Raw genomic sequence first — 17,731 nt, 5'->3', positions numbered from 1 at the left:
TTGGTTCAAAGATAATTGGTCAAGCTATATGAATGTTTGACTTGAAGCATAACTGAACCCAGCAACAGTTTTTCAGAATGGAGAGTGACAGACAATGGTGTCCCCAAGAGTCTGTGCTAGGACTACTGCTTTTTATGCTGTATATAAGTGCCTTGGATCTTGGAACGCAGAGCAAAATTTCAAAATTTGCCAAAGATGCCTAATTTGGAGGAGTGGCAAACAGTAAAGATGATACGATTTGCCTGCAACAGGACATGGATAGGCTCGCAGAATGGACAGACAAGTGGTAGATGGGCAGGGAGGGGGGGTGGGTGGTTTAGTTACAAGATTAGGTTGGAAAAGGCTGGGCTTATCACAGACACAGAATTGTTACAGCACAGAAGGCCATTCAACCATCACGTCCGTGCTGGCTCTCCTAAGGAGCAATTCGCGTAGTGCCACTTTCCCGCCTTCTCACCACATCCTTACACATTTCCCCTTTACAGATAGTTAGAAAATTGAGAAAAATTTATGGAATAGAAGGTCACTCTGCCCATTGTGTCTGCACTGACCAAAAAACAAGCCATCAGCCTAATCCCATTTTCCAACACTTGGTCAGTAGCCCTAGGGGTTACAGGACTTCAGGTGCATATCCAGACACTTTTTAAATCAATTGAGGGTTTCTGCCTCTACTACCCTTCTAGGTAGTGAGTTCCTGACCCCTACCACCCTCTGGGTTAAAATTTCTTTCCTCATCTCTCCTCTAATCCTTCCACATTAAATCTATGCCCCCTAGACACTGACCTTTCTGCTAAGGAAAATAGGTCCTTCCCACCCACTCTTTCCAAGCCCCTCACAACCTTGTACACCTCAAACAAATCCCCTCCTCTTTTCCACAGAAAACAACCCCAACCTAACTAATCTTTCCTCATTGCTATAATTTTCCAGTCCTGGCAACATCCTCATAAATTTCTCCGTACTCTCTAGTGCAACTACGTCCTTTCTGTAATGAGGCAACCAAAACTGCAGGCAGTACTCAAATTGGGGCCTAATTAGTGTTTTATATAGCTCCAGCATAATCTCCCTGCTGTTCTCCTTGGTAAAAAGGAGATTGAAGGGTTTTTTGAAAGAGGTGTACAAGGTTAAAACAGGTTTAGGTAAGATAGACAAGAAAAAATTCTCCCCATTAGCCAGCTGTACAAGGACTAGGGGACACAGATTTAATTTTGAGCAAGAGATGCAGGGAGAATGCGAGAAAGGACTTTTTTTTTTCCCCAAATGCAGCGAGTGGTAATAACCTGGAACTCATGCCCACAGGTGTGGTTGAAGCTAAAGCATGATTTTAGAAGACAATTAGATTAGCAATTGAAGGAAATAAACTTGCAGGGCTACAGTGACTAAGCAGGAGATTGGGACTGACTAGGTTGCTCCACAGAGAGTAACCAAATGGCCTTGTTCTGTGCCATAAATGAGTATTACTCCAAGAAGTGGAAAAGGCAGTCCTAAACAATCCAAGAGAAGCTGTATGAATTGTAACTATACAGGCACTTTACTAAAAGTTTTCTTGGTCATCTCACAAGGTTTATCGTGCATGAAGCTTAGCAAACTTTTGCAAAGTACTACGAATGGCCCAAGGAAGAGGGGAGTAAAAAGTTTCCACTCTTAGTATTGACACAACTACATTGACATTAACTGTCGAAGCTCACATGGAAAATGCCCCTCTTGGGTAAGTGTTGGACCATAGTAACATACAAAGTTATTGCTGCAAGTGATGAAGCTATTAGAAAAATCTTGATTTGATAACATTCACTAACTTCTGACTTTTCCATTTAAACTGAAAGACACTTTGTCCAAGTGGTTCATGTGGATGGAGAAACAGTAATGAAAAATGAGGCACCTGAAATAGAGATTGTTTTAACTGCATATGCGACAGTACAGTTACAGACAAAAGTATTCTTTACCCAAACCTAATCAAGAAGTAACTTAACGCTAAGGTTCCATAATCTGTAACATGTATTTAAACCAATATTACTGGCCACTTTCTTCTAAAGTTCTTTGGAAGAATAATGCTAAGTTTTTATTTTCATGTCATCACTTTGTTAACTCTAAAGATTTTTTAAAAATGTGCCTGTGAGCTTACCTCTCCATAAATCCTGAATGTACCAGTTTCTTCATCAAGCTCAATTGCTGTGACACCAGAAACCTTTCTTGCTTGCTGAATATTGGAACCATGGGTTCCGATTGCTAGACCCATAAGATCCTCTCTGACAGTGAATTCCTCTTGGAATGCAGCTGCTAGCTGCTTGGTACTCTGGTAGTTAAAAATCACAAGAGCTAATTATTTCAGCTGATGCACAGCAGACATTTGGGTAGTCCATGAATAAATAGTGAACAGAGAGCAGTTTAAATGAGAATTTTTAAAAGTTTTTCTTTAAAAAAAAGCATTAATTTTGCATGTAAAACCTGGTTTATGCCATTCATTTAAATAGGTAAGCTTGAATACAATTGATTCTGCTGGCAGCAATTACATTTGCCGACAAAAGCAATTAAAATTTCCAACAATGAAACACCATTTATACGTTGCAAAAAAACTTAAATATCCTGAATCCCTAATTTAACACAGTAGCATTGTACACATTGTATCAATGCTATGGAAGAGGTGGATGTGAATTCAAGCTTCCAATCTGAGCTGTGCTGTGAAGAGAAGTGGATAAGTGGAGCTGGAACACCTCGCTAATCAGCTGTGAAGCACCCTCGGGCTACCAATGTAACATCAGTGATGGTGTCTCAGAATACCACCCATCCTCTTGATAGCAGGATATAAATGGTTTAACAGAACAAACTAAGTAATTCAAAACATCTTGAATCTCCAAGGCACACAATTTTTAGCGGTCAATTCTATACACTCAAACTGAAGTGTTCAAGTACTCTTAAGGAAAGAGATTAAAGTCAATTGGTTTGCAAAATGAAGACAGTCTACTTAGGTGACATTTCTACTAGTATGAAGAAATGCTTTAAATACAAACACATGAACCAGCATAGCTGGCTATTCATAGGATCTGTCTTTTTTTGGAATGTTGCAAATGAATCAACATATGGTATACAATGCAGCAGTTCATTAGGGATATAGGAACTGAATTAGGCTGTTTCGTCCACCATTCAATGAGATCATTACCAATCTGCGACCTAACTCCACATAACCGAAAGTGCCCAAATCTCTTAATCTAAATGTATTAAAAAAGCCAACAACCTCAAATTTAAAATCAATAATTGATCTAGCATCAACTGCAGGTTGCGGAACACAGTTCCAAACTTCTACCAACCCGTGTAGAAGTATTTCCTAATTTCACTCCTGAAAGGTCTGACTAATTTTTTTAAGGCAATGCCCCCAGTCCTAGACTCCCCAATCAGCAGAAATAATTTTTATCTACTCTCTGTTCCCCTTAATATCCTGAAAATGTCAATTAAATTCCCTCTAAACTTCTAAATTCTGGGGAATACAACCCTAATTTGTGTAAACTCTCCGCACAATTTAGCCCCTGGGGTTCAGGTATTTTTTAAATAAATCTATACTGAACGTCCTACAAGGCCAAATATCATTCCTAAGGAGTGGTACCCAGAACTGCCCTCAACACTCCAGGTTTGGTTAAACCAGAGGTTTGTACAGCTGAAGCATGACTTGTACACCCTTGTATTCTAGTCCTCTATTTATAAAGGCCAGTATCCATTAGCCTCTTTGATTATTTTCTGTGCTTGTTCATGATATTTTAATAATCTACTTACTTGGCCCCGGTAACCCACCCACACACACTCTTCGAGTCTCTTCTGTTTCTAGCTTTTCACTGCAAGTTTTCATAATAAATTCCACAAAATTTACAATCAAGTTACTTAAGAAACCGCACTTTGCTTTAGGCTCTATGTATAGCTTTCATCCTCTACGTCACAGGAAAAAAAACTATGCAACTTAAGCTGGATTCTCTTTTCCCAGAACTTCTAGACATAACAATTTAAGAATCGATCAGTGGAGTAATACAATTTGTGTGTTTTTTTTTTAAATATTCTCTCTCCCCATTAGTTTTCCCTCAATAAATCCTACTCCTTTTTAAGCCAGAATTATTGCTCTTATTTGCCATTCTTTAAAAAAGCCTCAATTCCTGCTATTAGTTCTATCAATTTAGAATTACTTTTAATCACATTATAAGTATATTTGCAGATTTTGAAAAGTAGAGCTCCCAGGAGGTGGATGTGAAAACAATTTCTCTGTCTGTTTAGTTTCCAATCTGAGTTGTGCTGTAAAGTGAATAAATGGAGCTGGAACACCTCACCAATCAGTTGAAGTACCTACAGGCTACCTGTGATGGTCTCCGAGTACCACCCATCCTCTTGTTGGCAGGATATAAATGGATTAACAGAACAAATATAACAGAACAAAATAATTCTAAACACCTTGAATCTCCAAAGTGAACAAAGTAGTACCATTAGTTGCTGTTCTCTGCTTTACTGATTATTCTTATCTTACACATTGTAGGAGCAACATTTCTCATTCTCATCAAGAAATTTAATTGTTGCTGCTGCTCAGGGTGCAATTTTCTTAGGCGATTGAGCATTGTAGGATGCCTAAATATACCCCCTTCTGTGGAAGTAGCATAAATTAAGTTACATTGAAGTACACTGCAATTTCCTTTCAATTAAACACATTTTTGATCTACTTTATCTATTCTCCAACAACATAAGCCAATATTGCCAATAACCCCTGCTGAAGTCCGATGTTTCTTAAAGTCAAAACACAGTTGATTAGTGGGGCTGGTTGCATCTTCAAAAATAAAAATACCAAGTTGGTGCAACACAATCTTTGATTTATCTTTGTTTAATACATTTAATTAGTGCTATTGTTCAGTTATGTTTCCCCCAATAATTTTGTAATTATAGGCAGCATGCCTGCATACAACTCCTAAGTGAAGCTCCTGCTCTTCAAAATGATCGCCATCCCTTGGCAGTAAGTTTCTGAATAATTCTACCAATGTGTCTCATGCATTACAAATCACAGAAAAAAATCTTGCCTTTTTTAATGCGCAAGTTACTTTTCCTCTAGAATGAAGGACCCCAAAATAATCAGAAAGGTTGCAGAAATTAAAGGTGTTTAAAAGTTCAGTATTATTTTTTGATTACCTACACCTCTTACCTGGCTTGCCAGTTACAGTCAAGCCTAATCTCCTCTGCCATTTGATCTGGCACAAACAATATGTATATATTCAAAATGAAAGTTGCCTTTCATCTCCCCTTCACGTCATGTTATTTTTCTATTTCATTCATCACTTTTAAAAAGTTTTTTTTATACTAAATGTACTTTACATCCTTCATCTCCTGAAAAAACATTGATTAGCAAGTCACGCATAACAGTCTTTGAAAATAAGTTTTGATGGGACAATATATGTTTGCTTACCTCCAAATGTTTTGTTGCCTCTTCATTTCTGGACACAAGCATGAGTTTTGTACGAATGCTACGCAAGTGCATATCACTAAGAATGCTAACTCTCTTCACTGTGGCTTCTTTGGTAGACTAAATTAAAAAAAAACACATCTGTACGATTTTCATAAAACTAAACTTAATTTAAAAAAATTCCAGCAATGCTCCATACAGTTACTTGCAGCTTACTAGCATATTCTGAGTCAAGCACATCCACTGTAAATATTAGTGTGAATTTAGCTACAAGAGTATCTTATTCTCATTTGCCAATTTATCATTTGCTTGAAATCAAAACTATTTATTAAACTTCCATGACTGTAACATCTCAGTAAAAATGTAAGAAGAAATACACCATACTCAAGTGTGCACTTCCATTCCCATCCTATTTCTATAACCCTTGGTTCCTTAGTGACCAATCTATCGGTCTCAGTTTTGAGTATACTCAATGAATTAGCATCCAAAGATCTCTGTGGTGGAGAAATCTAAAGATTCAGACCTTCTGAGTGAAGACATTTCTCCTCACCCGAGCCCTAGATGGCTAATCAACTTATCTAAAGACAATAATCCCTAGTTCTAGACTCTCCAAATACAGGTAACAGCCTCTCAGCACCTACCCTATCTAGCCCTCAGAATTTTAAACATTTCAATTAGATCATCTCTCACACTTCCACTCAATTCCCAGCTCATATGCCAGCCCTCTCACCCCCAGAATCAATCTAATGAACTTTCATTTCACCCCTCAAAGGTTAAGTACATCCTTCCTTAGAGACCAACTCTACACAGTGGTGTGGGCACACTGAAGCCCTATAAATGATAGCAAAAATCATTTTTGAGAATTAAATCTAAACATCTTCAGTTCTTACCAAAACCAACAACTGACCAGTGTCAGCACTATAGAAAATGCAGTCTGCTTCAGTTGCTTTCTTAAAATCCTTATGTGCATTTTCATGTGCACAGCTGGATGAGGAAAAAAAGCAGTGTTAAATCCAGATAATATATACTCTGCAATCAGCAACAAAAACAAGCACTATAACTGAATTAAAAGCAATCATTTGCCAAAAACAAAAGCCATGCTTTAAACCAAATACGAAAATTGTAATATTGGAATAATTTGACTTTAAGGGTAATGAAGGCAAAACCTTCTTTGGACCATCGAATCAAACATCACAGGAGGCAACAATTCAACCCATCATGCCTGTGCCAACTCAGTAAAAGAGTAATCCATGTATCCCACATGCCTACTCTTACCCCACAGCTCTGAACTTTTTTCTTTTCCAAGTATAAATGAAACTCCCTTTTGAAAGTTACTATTGAATCTGCTTCCACCACCCTTTCAAAAAGTGGCATTCCAGATCATAATTCACCATGTAAATAAAATTTTAATCTTTCTCTGGATCTTTTGATCATTATCTTAAATCTGTTGACCCCTGCTATGGAAACAGATCTTCACTTATTCCATCAAAACTTCTCATAATTTTGAATGCTGTTACTAAATCGCCTCTCAACCTTCTCTACTCTATGTAAAACAATCCCAACCTCCCTTGACCTGCCACACAAAATTCCTAATTCCTGGTATATTTCTTTTGGAGGCCTTGACAGCCTTCCAAAAATGTGGGCCAGGATTTTCTGACCCCACCATGGGTGAGGTGGTACCCCAGCCAGAAGTCCACTGACTTGCGGCAGAAGGTCCCGGCAGTGGGCAGGTGCGGAAAATCCCACCCGTGGAAATAATGCTCTAGGTGAGGCTTTAACAGTGATTTATAAAGGTTTAGTGTAATTTCCTTACTTTTTTACTCTTTTGTCTATTTATAAAACATCTTTGTGTATATGAACTCCCAGGTCTGTTAATGCACCTGCTTTAAAATTATAACATTTAATATTTTATTGGCTTTCCTCATTTTTCCTTGCAAAAATGCATTGCTTCTGCATTAAATTCCATTCTTAGCCAATTTTGTACCCAAGTTGTCACTGTACTTTTAATCCCACGGGCTTCAATTTTGCTACCAAATCCATTATGTGGCAATTTATCAATCACCTTTTGAAAATCTACATTCACAACGTTAACTGCACTACCGTTATCGACCTTCCCTGTTACTTCATCTAAGATTTAATGTTCCAAATACACAAGGTTTGATTTACAAATCATCTGGAGGCAAATGCAAGATTATCATGCAAGGGTATTTTAACTTAGTTGGTTGACATGTACTTAATTTGATCAGCTGAAAAAAGTGTTTCTTAGCCGTGTTTTGCAATAATGGCAATAAAAATGCTAAATAATTGGGTCACCTACCGCTCTAACAACATTGCGAAGAGAAGAATAAAGGATATTTTAAACAGTTAAATGGTTAAGGCATGCACCGCTTCTCTACTTACGCTTCTTTTAAATCATCAGGAACATCAATTGTGCATTTGAAGAAGGTATTCTTTGTAACTGTCTTGTTTGGGTTCATAGGCCGCAATCGCTCAAAAGTAACAATTTCATTGTACGTTGCATCACAGGCAGCATATTCAATTACATAAAACTGCACAGAACAAAAGGATGTCAAACTCTGATACAGTGTGCATTTTTGTATATAAAATACTTAAAAAATTAATTAAGCTTACCTAAAAGTAAAAGCCATAGTACTTTCTACAGAAATGTTTAGTACATAGGTGGATGGGTGGATGGTTAAATAACAAAATTTAGACAGTTTAAAAAAAGGAACTTGACATTTGTTGAAAACGTAAAAATTGTGGGGTTAATCCATGTAACACATTGAAAATTTAAGTCTTTAAAGAATGTATCTTCAAGAACCTACCACAGAAGTGTTTCAAATATTTAATCCAATTTTCCATTTGATGTAATAGTCTTTGGTTCAACTATCATTCATGGCAAAACATTCCAACAACCCTCTGTGTAAACACATCTCTCCTCACCGTCAGTCACTATTTTAAATTGATGGTCGATCACCGGCTCCCCAATCAAAAGGCGAAAAAAAAAAATCTTTCCCAATTCATACATCTAAACATATCATTATTTGAAAAACTTTTATTTAAAGCTTCTCTTAGCTTTCTCTGCTACAGTGGAAATCATCCTTGTACCTTAAGTCTCTACTTGTAACCAATTTCCCATCTGATTTTATCCTGGTGATTCTAACTAGACAATCTCTATGGCTTTCACATTTCTTTAATGATGTATTCATAGCTGCATGCAGTTCTCTTAGCTTAACCAAAATTTTCTTAAACGCTTTACACTTCCATTCTATGCTCAGATTTATAAAACTATAACACTAACATAATTTGAAATCCAATTATTTTTGTTAAAACATTTTACAATCCAATTATCTTGCTCGATCATCTCAAAATATTCCTAACTTACATCTCCCTTCATCATCCGAACCTTGGCAAGCCACCATCCACAGGGCTCTTGTTCATTTGCTCTAGAATAAACCTGGGAGAGGGGGGTAAAGAAAAGTAAATGAATAAAACAAGAGTGACAAACAATGATCCATGCAAACATTTTAATTATTACAGGCTACATATTTATTTAAAAACTACCTGGGCTTTAGTAATAGTGCAATGGTACAACTAAAGTTCATTCAAGGAACCCAGGCTTAAAGAAAGCACTAGTGAATGGAATGACAGTCAACACTCTCAGCTTATTGCAATGAATATCAAACGATTGTCCATATTTCTCACATTTATTGGCTATCACATTCAGCTACCATAAGAAAGGAAACAAGAGACTGAAACTAACTCTATAACTGCAGTGTATAAAGATAATGAATACAGCACTGAAATTTCCCTGCCTTCAATTTTAAAAATATAGATGTCTGTGCAAATTTTTTAAATGATCCATACCATATTTAGAGACCATTATCGATCCACTAATTTTAAACCCATTTTTAAAATTCAACATTTTTTTTCAATGGTACATTTTCACCATGTTGTTCAATCAAGAACAAATAATTGATTGTTGATCAAAGCCCTTGTGTACACAACATAAGGCATAACCTACTTCATGCTCCTACACTGAGTTGCAATTGTGAGAAGTATGCAATGACGCTGAATTGTGTAACATGGATTTACTACACACTGTTTTCACTTGCTTTGGGAATACTACTAATTAGGATTGCATTTCCAGCTATATTTTTATATGAAAGGGGTAAATATAAAAGGTAGCATGCTCTATCAAGTTTGCAATAATTGAAGGCTATTTTCTAAGAATGACAATTCACAATGATTTCAGAAATAGTTCCTGCTTTGTAGGCAATTTTCACACATTGATTATATTTCAATACTGTATTAAAATAACCTTTTGAACAAATTTTTCAATGTAATGTAATGCAATGCAACTTGGAGGATACAACATTATCTGAAGAATACCATATTCTTATTTTCAAATCAACTGGTTAATAGACGACTTCCACATCTATTCCCAGCACCAGTTAACGTACATCAGTTACAAAATGAAAACAGGTTTCAAAATAAATTCTAAAATTGTACAGCACAAAGAGGGAATTTGGTCCGAAGTCTGCAGCAATTAGAACCACAGAAAAGTTACAGCACAGAAGGAGGCCATTCGGCCCATCTTGTCCATGCCAGTCCGAGGACACCCAAGTGCCCTTTCTAATCCCACCTTCCTGCACCTGCCCCATAGCCCTGCAGCTTACAGCACTTGAGGTGCAGATCCAGGTACTTTTTAAAAGAGTTTAAAGTTTCTGCCTCTACCACCAATTTGGGCAGCGAATTCCAGACACCCATTACCCTCTGCGTAAAAAAGTTCTTCATGTCCCCCCTACACCTTCTGCCACTTATCTTGTATCTATGTCCCCTGGTTCTAGAATTCTCCATCAAGGGAAACAATTTTATCCTGTCCACTATCTATTCCTCTCATAATTTTGTACTCAATCAAGTCACCTCTCAGCCTTCTGTGTTCTAACGAAAATAACACCAACCTATCCACTCTCTCCTCATAACTGCACTTTTCTAACCCTGGCAACATTCTTGTAAACCTCCTCTGCACTCTCTCCAGAGCTATAACGTCCTTCATGTGACGTGGTGACCAGAACGGCACACAATACTTCAGTTGTGGCCTCACCAGTGTTTTATACAATTCCAACATTATATCCTTACTTTTATATTCTATAACTCTGCCAATGAAGGACAGCATTCCATATGCCTTCTTTACAACCTTGTCTACTTGAACTGCTGCCTTCAGGGACCTGTGTACTTGTATGCCAAGATCTCTCAATTCATCTACCCCTCTTAGTGTATTCCCATTTATTGCGTCATCCCTGTAACTGTTTGACCTCCCTAAATGTATGACTTTCACATTTCTCTATGTTAAAACCCATCTGCCATTTTACTGCCCAATCCACCAACCCATCTATATCGTTTTGGAGATTATGGCTATCCTCTACACTATCTACTACTCGTGTCATCTACAAATTTCCCAGTCATGCCCTCCATCTTCACGTGCAAATCTTTAATATATAACACAAACAGCAAGGGTCCCAACACCGAGCCCTGTGAAACACCATTTCAGACAACTGTGCAATTGTTTTGCACAGCAGTCCAGTTAATTCCACTCTCCCAATCCTCCCCCATATCCCTGCATTTTTTTCTCCTCCAAGTATTGACCCAGCTCCACTTTGAATCTGTATCCATCACCCTATCAAGCAGTGCATTCCAAATCTTAACCATTCAGTATGGGGAGAAAATGCTTTTCCTCATGTGCCTCTAGTTCTTTTGCCAATCACCTTGAATCTGTGCCTTCTTGATATCGATCCCGCAGCTACTAGAAGTAGTTTCTCTTTATTTGCTCCATCCAAACCTTTCATGATTTTAAACACCTGTGTCAAATCTCCTCTTAGCTTCTCTGCTTGAAAAACCACCCTAGCTTCACCAATCTATCCACCTAACTCTAATTCCCTCAACCCTGGAACTATTCTAGCAGATTTCTTCTGTACCCTCACCAAGGCCTTCGCATCCTTCAAATATGGTGTCTGGATTTGGACACAATAATCTACAAAAGGTCTGGACTTACTGATGGCCATTAATTACACTGTTAAAATGAAGGAAAGCAAAGGGTTTCTCCATAAGATACTTGTTAAACAATAAAGTCTCTAAATGACCATGGTTAAAATAAATCTCGCATCTTTCATATTTCTTCTAAGCACCACCAGGTACCCTCCTTTGGAGGATTCGCAAAGAGGCACCAGCATCCTCTGGATTTTGAGATTTGAATAACCTACCTTCACCGGTCATTATAAACATTGGGATTCATATAGCTCCAAGTGCTATAAGAGATTGACCTTACCAGCAAACTTGTAAATAGGGCCCTAGCCATTTGCTCACCTTGCGAGCCTGGCACAGAAATAGAGCACATTAAAGCTATCCTGCCAGACAATGGCTATCCTAGTCAGATCAATGTTCACTGTATATTACGCATACTTGCAAATGGGCCAAAGGCTGCCGCTTTCAGACCTGAAAAGTGCCCAGTCTACCTCAAATTACCCTGGAAAGGCAAGTTTCTCAGAAATTTGAACAGCAAGCAAGCCATCTCACATTGCAACAATGCAATGGCTACGCGAGTGGTATTTCCACTAACGGGATACTACCCTCAGTCTAAAAAGACATTGTGCCTACCAAACAATTGAGCAATGTCGTATATGAATTTCAGTGTTGGTGCAACGCTGGGTATGTGGGCCATACTTCCCAACAATTGGCCGATCGAATCAAATAGCCTGTTCCTTCAGTTGTTTGCAATAGGCAGAGCGCAGGCTGTAATCAACCAGTCTGCATTTGCAAGCCCAAAATAAAACCTCTACTGCCAGATGTGATTCTGTGATTGGGCAGCACTTGCTGAACAATCCTGAGTGCACTCATAGCTACATTAACAACCAATTACAGATAATCAATCAAGCTCATAATGTGGCTCAGTTAGAAGGGAAATACACTCATATGCAGGGATGCATTCTCTACAAAAGGAATATGTTCAAGCTTTGTGCCTTTTTTGAATTACCCAGGAGCTTGGGAAGCCTATAGCTGCTCTCGAGTTTGCCAAGCCAACATCTTGGCCAGGGTTGACTTGTCAACCAATCAGCACACTTTAGCTTAAATTGTTCTGATCACTTGAAATTTTGCATTCTTGTTTTGTCCTGATGAATGCAAGATAAAAAGTTTCAGTAACATGCTCCTCTTCACAGCAATTTTGATTTTAGCATACTTAACACGGAGATTAATTCCCACATAGTAAACACAAAGTCTCCTGCAGCAACAGCTCAATCAAATGAAAGGAATATATTAATTTTCATTCATTCATAGGATGTGGGCATCGCTGGCAAGCCTAGCATTTATCAGCCATCCCTAATTTCCATTGTACAAATGGTAATATATTGCCTTCTTGAACGCCTGCAGTCCAAGTGGTGTAGGTATACCCACAGTGCTGATAGGGAGAGAATTCAGAATTCCAACATTTTGACCCAACAATGAAGGAATGGCAATATAGTTCCAAGTCATAATGGTGCGTGCCTTGAAAGTGGACTTGCATGTGGTGATATTACCATGCATCTGCTGCCCTTATCCTTCTAGGTGGTAGAGGTTCTGGGTTTGGAAGGTGATGTTGAAGAAGCCATGGCGAGCTGCAGCAATGGTTCTTGTAGATGGTACACACTGTTGCTATTCCCCTAAAGGCCTGTGAGATGAATGGCTGAGTGTGTGGACCACATTTCTTAGAAAAACGATGAAAACCTACAAAACAAATGTTCTCTTTCTAAAGGCGACATCTAACAAAGTACAGGTCGAATATCCTTTATCCATACATCCAAAAACTGAACGGCTATGCAGCTAATTTGTATGTTAATAAAGTAATGTAATATTTTATTACAGGTGCCATAAATGTTAACAGGTAAGAAGTAGGGCATGTGTATGAGAGAGTTGGCAAATGGAGGATCAACCTATTTGTAGACCATAGCTAGCCTGGGCTTAGTCTATTGTAATGTAAGTAGGCCTAGGCCTACCACGTACACAGAAGATCTTAAAACCAAAAATCTGAGTACCAAAACACAATGACCCCAAGGGTTTCGAATAAAGGATGGTCAATCTGTAGAGAAGTCTTATCAAAAAAGGGAGCAGAATACTCCATGAATACCACTGAAATAAGTAGAATATTGCTTCACAAATCCCAAATAATTCCAGCCAATATTACGTTCCACAAGTCACTGCCAAAGAAATAATTGCCTCATAAACTGGGTAAATCAAAGATGGAAAGAACTACACAAGAACTTACTTTGATAACTAACATGTCCAAGCACAATGGATATTAATGCATTAAAGACAATCAATCATACGGAAAGAACGAAGAATCTTACATTTCCATAGCATATTTCACAACTTCAGGATGGCCCAAAACCCTTCACAGCCAATGACTGATGTACTTCTGAAATGTACTCAGTGGTATAAGGTTGAGAAACATGACAGCCAATTCGCACACAGAAAGGTCCCATACACAGTAATGAGACAAATGATCAAACAATTTATCCTAGTGATACTAATCAAGGGATAAATGTTATCCAACAGACTGGAAAGGCTCCCCATGTGGTTCCTCAAATAAGTGGTGACGTGCTTTTAAAATTTGTTCACGGGATGTAAGTGTTGCTGGCAAGGCCAACATTTGCTGCACGTCCATTGAGAACCGTTAAGAGTGAACAACATTGCTGTGGGCCTGGAGTCACATGCAGGCCAGACCAGATAAGGATGGCAGATATCCTTCCCTAAAGGGCATTGGTGAACGAGATGAGTTTTTATTATTCATTTATGGGATGTGGGCGTCGCTGGTTAGGCCAGTATTTATTGACTATCCCCAAATGCCCTTGAGAAGGTGGCGGTGAGCTATCTTCTTGAACCTCTGCAGTCCATGTGTTGTAGGTACACCCACAGTGCTGTGAGGAAAGGAGTTCCAGGATTTTGACCCAGTGACAGTGAAGGAATGGCAATATATTTCCAAGTCAGGATGGTGAGTGGGTTGGAGGGGAACTTTCAGCTGGTGGTGTTGCCATGTATCTGCTGCTCTTGCCCTTCTAGATGGTGGCAGTCACGGGTTTGGAAGGTGCTGCCTAAGGAGCCTCAGTGAGTTTCTGGAGTGCATCTTGTAGATAGTACACACTTGCCACTGTTCATCGGTAGTAGAGGGAGTGAATGATTGTGAAAGGGGTGCCAATCAAGCAGGCTGCTTTGCCTTGGATGGTGTCAAGCTTCTTGAGTGTTGGAGCTGCACTCATCCAGGAAAGTGGAGTGTATTCCATCACACTCCTGACTTGTGCCTTGGAGATGGTGGACAGGCTTTTGGGAATCAGGTAGTGAGTTACTCGCCGCAGAATTCCTAGCCTCTGACCTGCTCTTGTAGCCACAGTATTTATGTGGCTTGTCCAGATCAGTTTCTATATTTATATGGCTAAGTGACGACTGATGGCAGTCTTGGTCATGGTAACCATGAAACTATCTTTCCGTTCCATTTTTTTTTAATTAATTTAAATTTATTAACAATTTAAATTCCACCAGCTGCTGTGGTGGGATTTGAACCCATGTCCCCAGAGCATTAAGCTGGGCCTCTGGTTTACTTATCCAGTGACATTACCACTCCACCATCATCTTCCACTCAACTTGAGAAAACGGGTTAGTGCAACAACTCATCCATAAGGCAGCACTCACTCAGTATTTCATAGAATTGTCAGCAAGATTACATGCTCACATCTTAAGTATGGCTGGATTCCGCGATGTGGCTTGGAGGCAAGTGCTACCATTGAGCCAAGGCTGCTACTTAAGTGGAAAATGAAAAAATGCAGAAAAAATGTGGATGGGGTAAGGAAAAAAGTACAAAATTTGAATACTGACATCAGCAGTATGGAAGTCACTCTCCAATCAATACAAATAGCAAGGTCACTTGGATGAAGAAATCTGCTCAGTACCATAAACAGTTGAGGTTAGGCAGTTGGTCTAGACATACTGTTATGAGCGATGCAGTTGGTAAAGCGGAGTTATTTAAAAATCTCAGAGGGAAACTTCAAACAACCGTCATAACCTATAATTTTAAGTGTTATGTTTGAGATGCAACTCTAAATTCAGGAATCAGACCTGTTCGAAGTTTTACAGTAGCCTCAATGAAACATTTTATTAATTTACATAGGCTAAAATATACATACACATGGCTTCAAATTACTATTATCGTAACTTTTAACAAATTCCCAAACTAATCTCCATTAAGGCAACAGCAACCCATAGATTTAACCAAACACCAGGCAAGACATTTTCACCTTACAAATTCAAAATGAGGTTCTTTCACTTGGTTCCTGTGGAGCCAGTTGGAGGCTTGCAGCTACCTTTTGATCTCACATTGCCTCTGCCCTGCACACCCGAAAACTGAAGTTATACCTACTACTATTGATTGAATTCAAATTGTTATTGTCTCACCAGTCTCTTTGAACTTCACCTTTTAGTAATGTTTCATAGTACCAACTTTATTAGTAATATAAACATATTGCTTGGTAGCTGCTAGAAAAGGCACCAGTTTTCACCCCACTTCTTGAATGCTCTATTCAAAAAGTGCAAATGCACGTTATTTCTCTTACATATCAAAACTAGTACCCATCAAAACACCCAGAATAGCTGGCTTTAATCAATTAAGACACACCTGAGGATCAAATCTCTATTTTAAAAGAAAAATATTTTCTAAAATATTCTATACATTAACAGTTTTATGACACATACGAACATGCAATCAAGGAGCAGTATGCCATTCAGCCCCTCGAGCCTGCTCCACTATTTAATAAGATCATGGCTGGTCTGATAGTAACTTCAAATCTGCCTACCCCCACTTTCCCCCAATAACCTCTCACCCACTTGCTTACCAAGAATCTATCCACCTCTGCCTTAAAAATATTCAAAGACTCTGTTTCCACCACTTTTCAGGAAGAGAGTTCCAAAGACTCATGACCTCAAGAGAAAAAATTTCGCCTCATCTCTGTTTTAAATGGGTGACCCCCTTATTTTTAAACAGTGAACCCTAGTTCTAGATTCCCCTACAAGAGGAAACATCCTCTCCACATCTACCCTGTGAACGCCCCTCAGGATCTTATATGTTTCAATCAAGTCACCTCTTATTTTCTAAACTCCAGCAGATACAAGCTTAGTCTGTCCAACCTTTCCTCATAAGACAACCCACCCTTTCCACGTATGAGTCTGGTAAACCTTCTCTGAACTGCTTCCAAAGCATTTGCATCCTTCCTTAAATAAGGTGACCAATACTGTATACAGCACTCCAGATGTGGTCTCAGTAGTGCTCTGTATAACTGTAGTATAATGTCCCTACAATTCCCCTCACAATAAATGATAACATTCTATCAGCTTTCCTTATTACTTGCTGTACCTGTATACTAGCCTTTTGCAATTAATGCACCAAGACTCCCAGATCCCTCTACATCTCAGAGCACTACAATCTCTCACCATTTAGATAATATGCTTCTCTTTTATTCTTTTGTTCTTTATCAGATGGATAGCAATCTACATTGGTTGATGTTTGTGTCTGCGGGTTTTGGGGAAGGAACTTCTGCTTTAAAAAAAGGAAAATTTGTCTTATACTTTTCCATGCACACATCAGTTGACAGAAAAATCAAGAGGGAACTCCCCCTCCTCATGTTCCAGACCACAACCAGAGTTTTTTTTGTTGAGATTTGAGAAAAACATTATTCCCTGCCATCAAAAACCTAACTTGGATCACTTGTATGCTGAGGTCACAAAAACTGTAATAGGAATCAGCAGGCGGTGCAAATTCAAATTAGCCCGAGATTCATAAATCTGTTTTGTCTTAAAAATGTACTGTTTAAAATCAAATTAGCACACAAACACCATCTAGTGGCTATTCGTGGTGTGATTGCTATACTTGGATGTTAAAGCTCAATTTAAAAGATTAACTGGCACGCGAGTATGCATCAATGGAAAACAAAAGTGTTCTGGATTATGTAACTATTTATTTAGAGGCTAAAACTGGTCTACTCATCAGCACAAAATGGGCTTGTAGCAAATCAGCAGCCTGTTATATACTGTGCCAATTTTTATTTCTTACTGACCTGGAAACATATTGCCAAGAGTTTTAATTTCAAACCAAAAGCAACATTGAGATTAGGAAACAAGTACCAAAGAGAGTTTGAACTGCTGTTCTGTGAACATTAGCAGAAAGAAATTAGCTGATAAGAAAATTGGCTGTCAAGTTACTTGTTTCACGCTCCTAACATGAACCAATTTACA

The 17,731-nt window shown here is 38.5% G+C and overlaps 1 protein-coding gene across 4 annotated transcripts in view; it reads right to left on the bottom strand.

Annotated features, from left to right (window-relative positions):
* The window catches only part of fxr1 (fragile X mental retardation, autosomal homolog 1), a 104,831-nt gene that overhangs the window by 60,371 nt on the left and 26,729 nt on the right, over nt 1-17,731 (bottom strand). For all 4 annotated transcript variants that reach the window (XM_041217147.1, XM_041217164.1, XM_041217156.1 and 1 more), the window contains exons 4-8: nt 8,805-8,876; nt 7,820-7,968; nt 6,310-6,403; nt 5,423-5,539; nt 2,120-2,290 (exon numbers count right to left, since the gene is read on the bottom strand). In XM_041217147.1, coding sequence (XP_041073081.1) covers nt 2,120-2,290; nt 5,423-5,539; nt 6,310-6,403; nt 7,820-7,968; nt 8,805-8,876 — 603 coding nt within the window. The remainder of the gene's footprint in view (nt 1-2,119; nt 2,291-5,422; nt 5,540-6,309; nt 6,404-7,819; nt 7,969-8,804; nt 8,877-17,731) is intronic.

The sequence above is a fragment of the Carcharodon carcharias genome, chromosome 2 (genome assembly GCF_017639515.1).
Source record: "Carcharodon carcharias isolate sCarCar2 chromosome 2, sCarCar2.pri, whole genome shotgun sequence".
Classification (NCBI taxonomy): domain Eukaryota; kingdom Metazoa; phylum Chordata; class Chondrichthyes; order Lamniformes; family Lamnidae; genus Carcharodon; species Carcharodon carcharias.
This window is presented reverse-complemented; position numbering and strand designations above follow the sequence as displayed.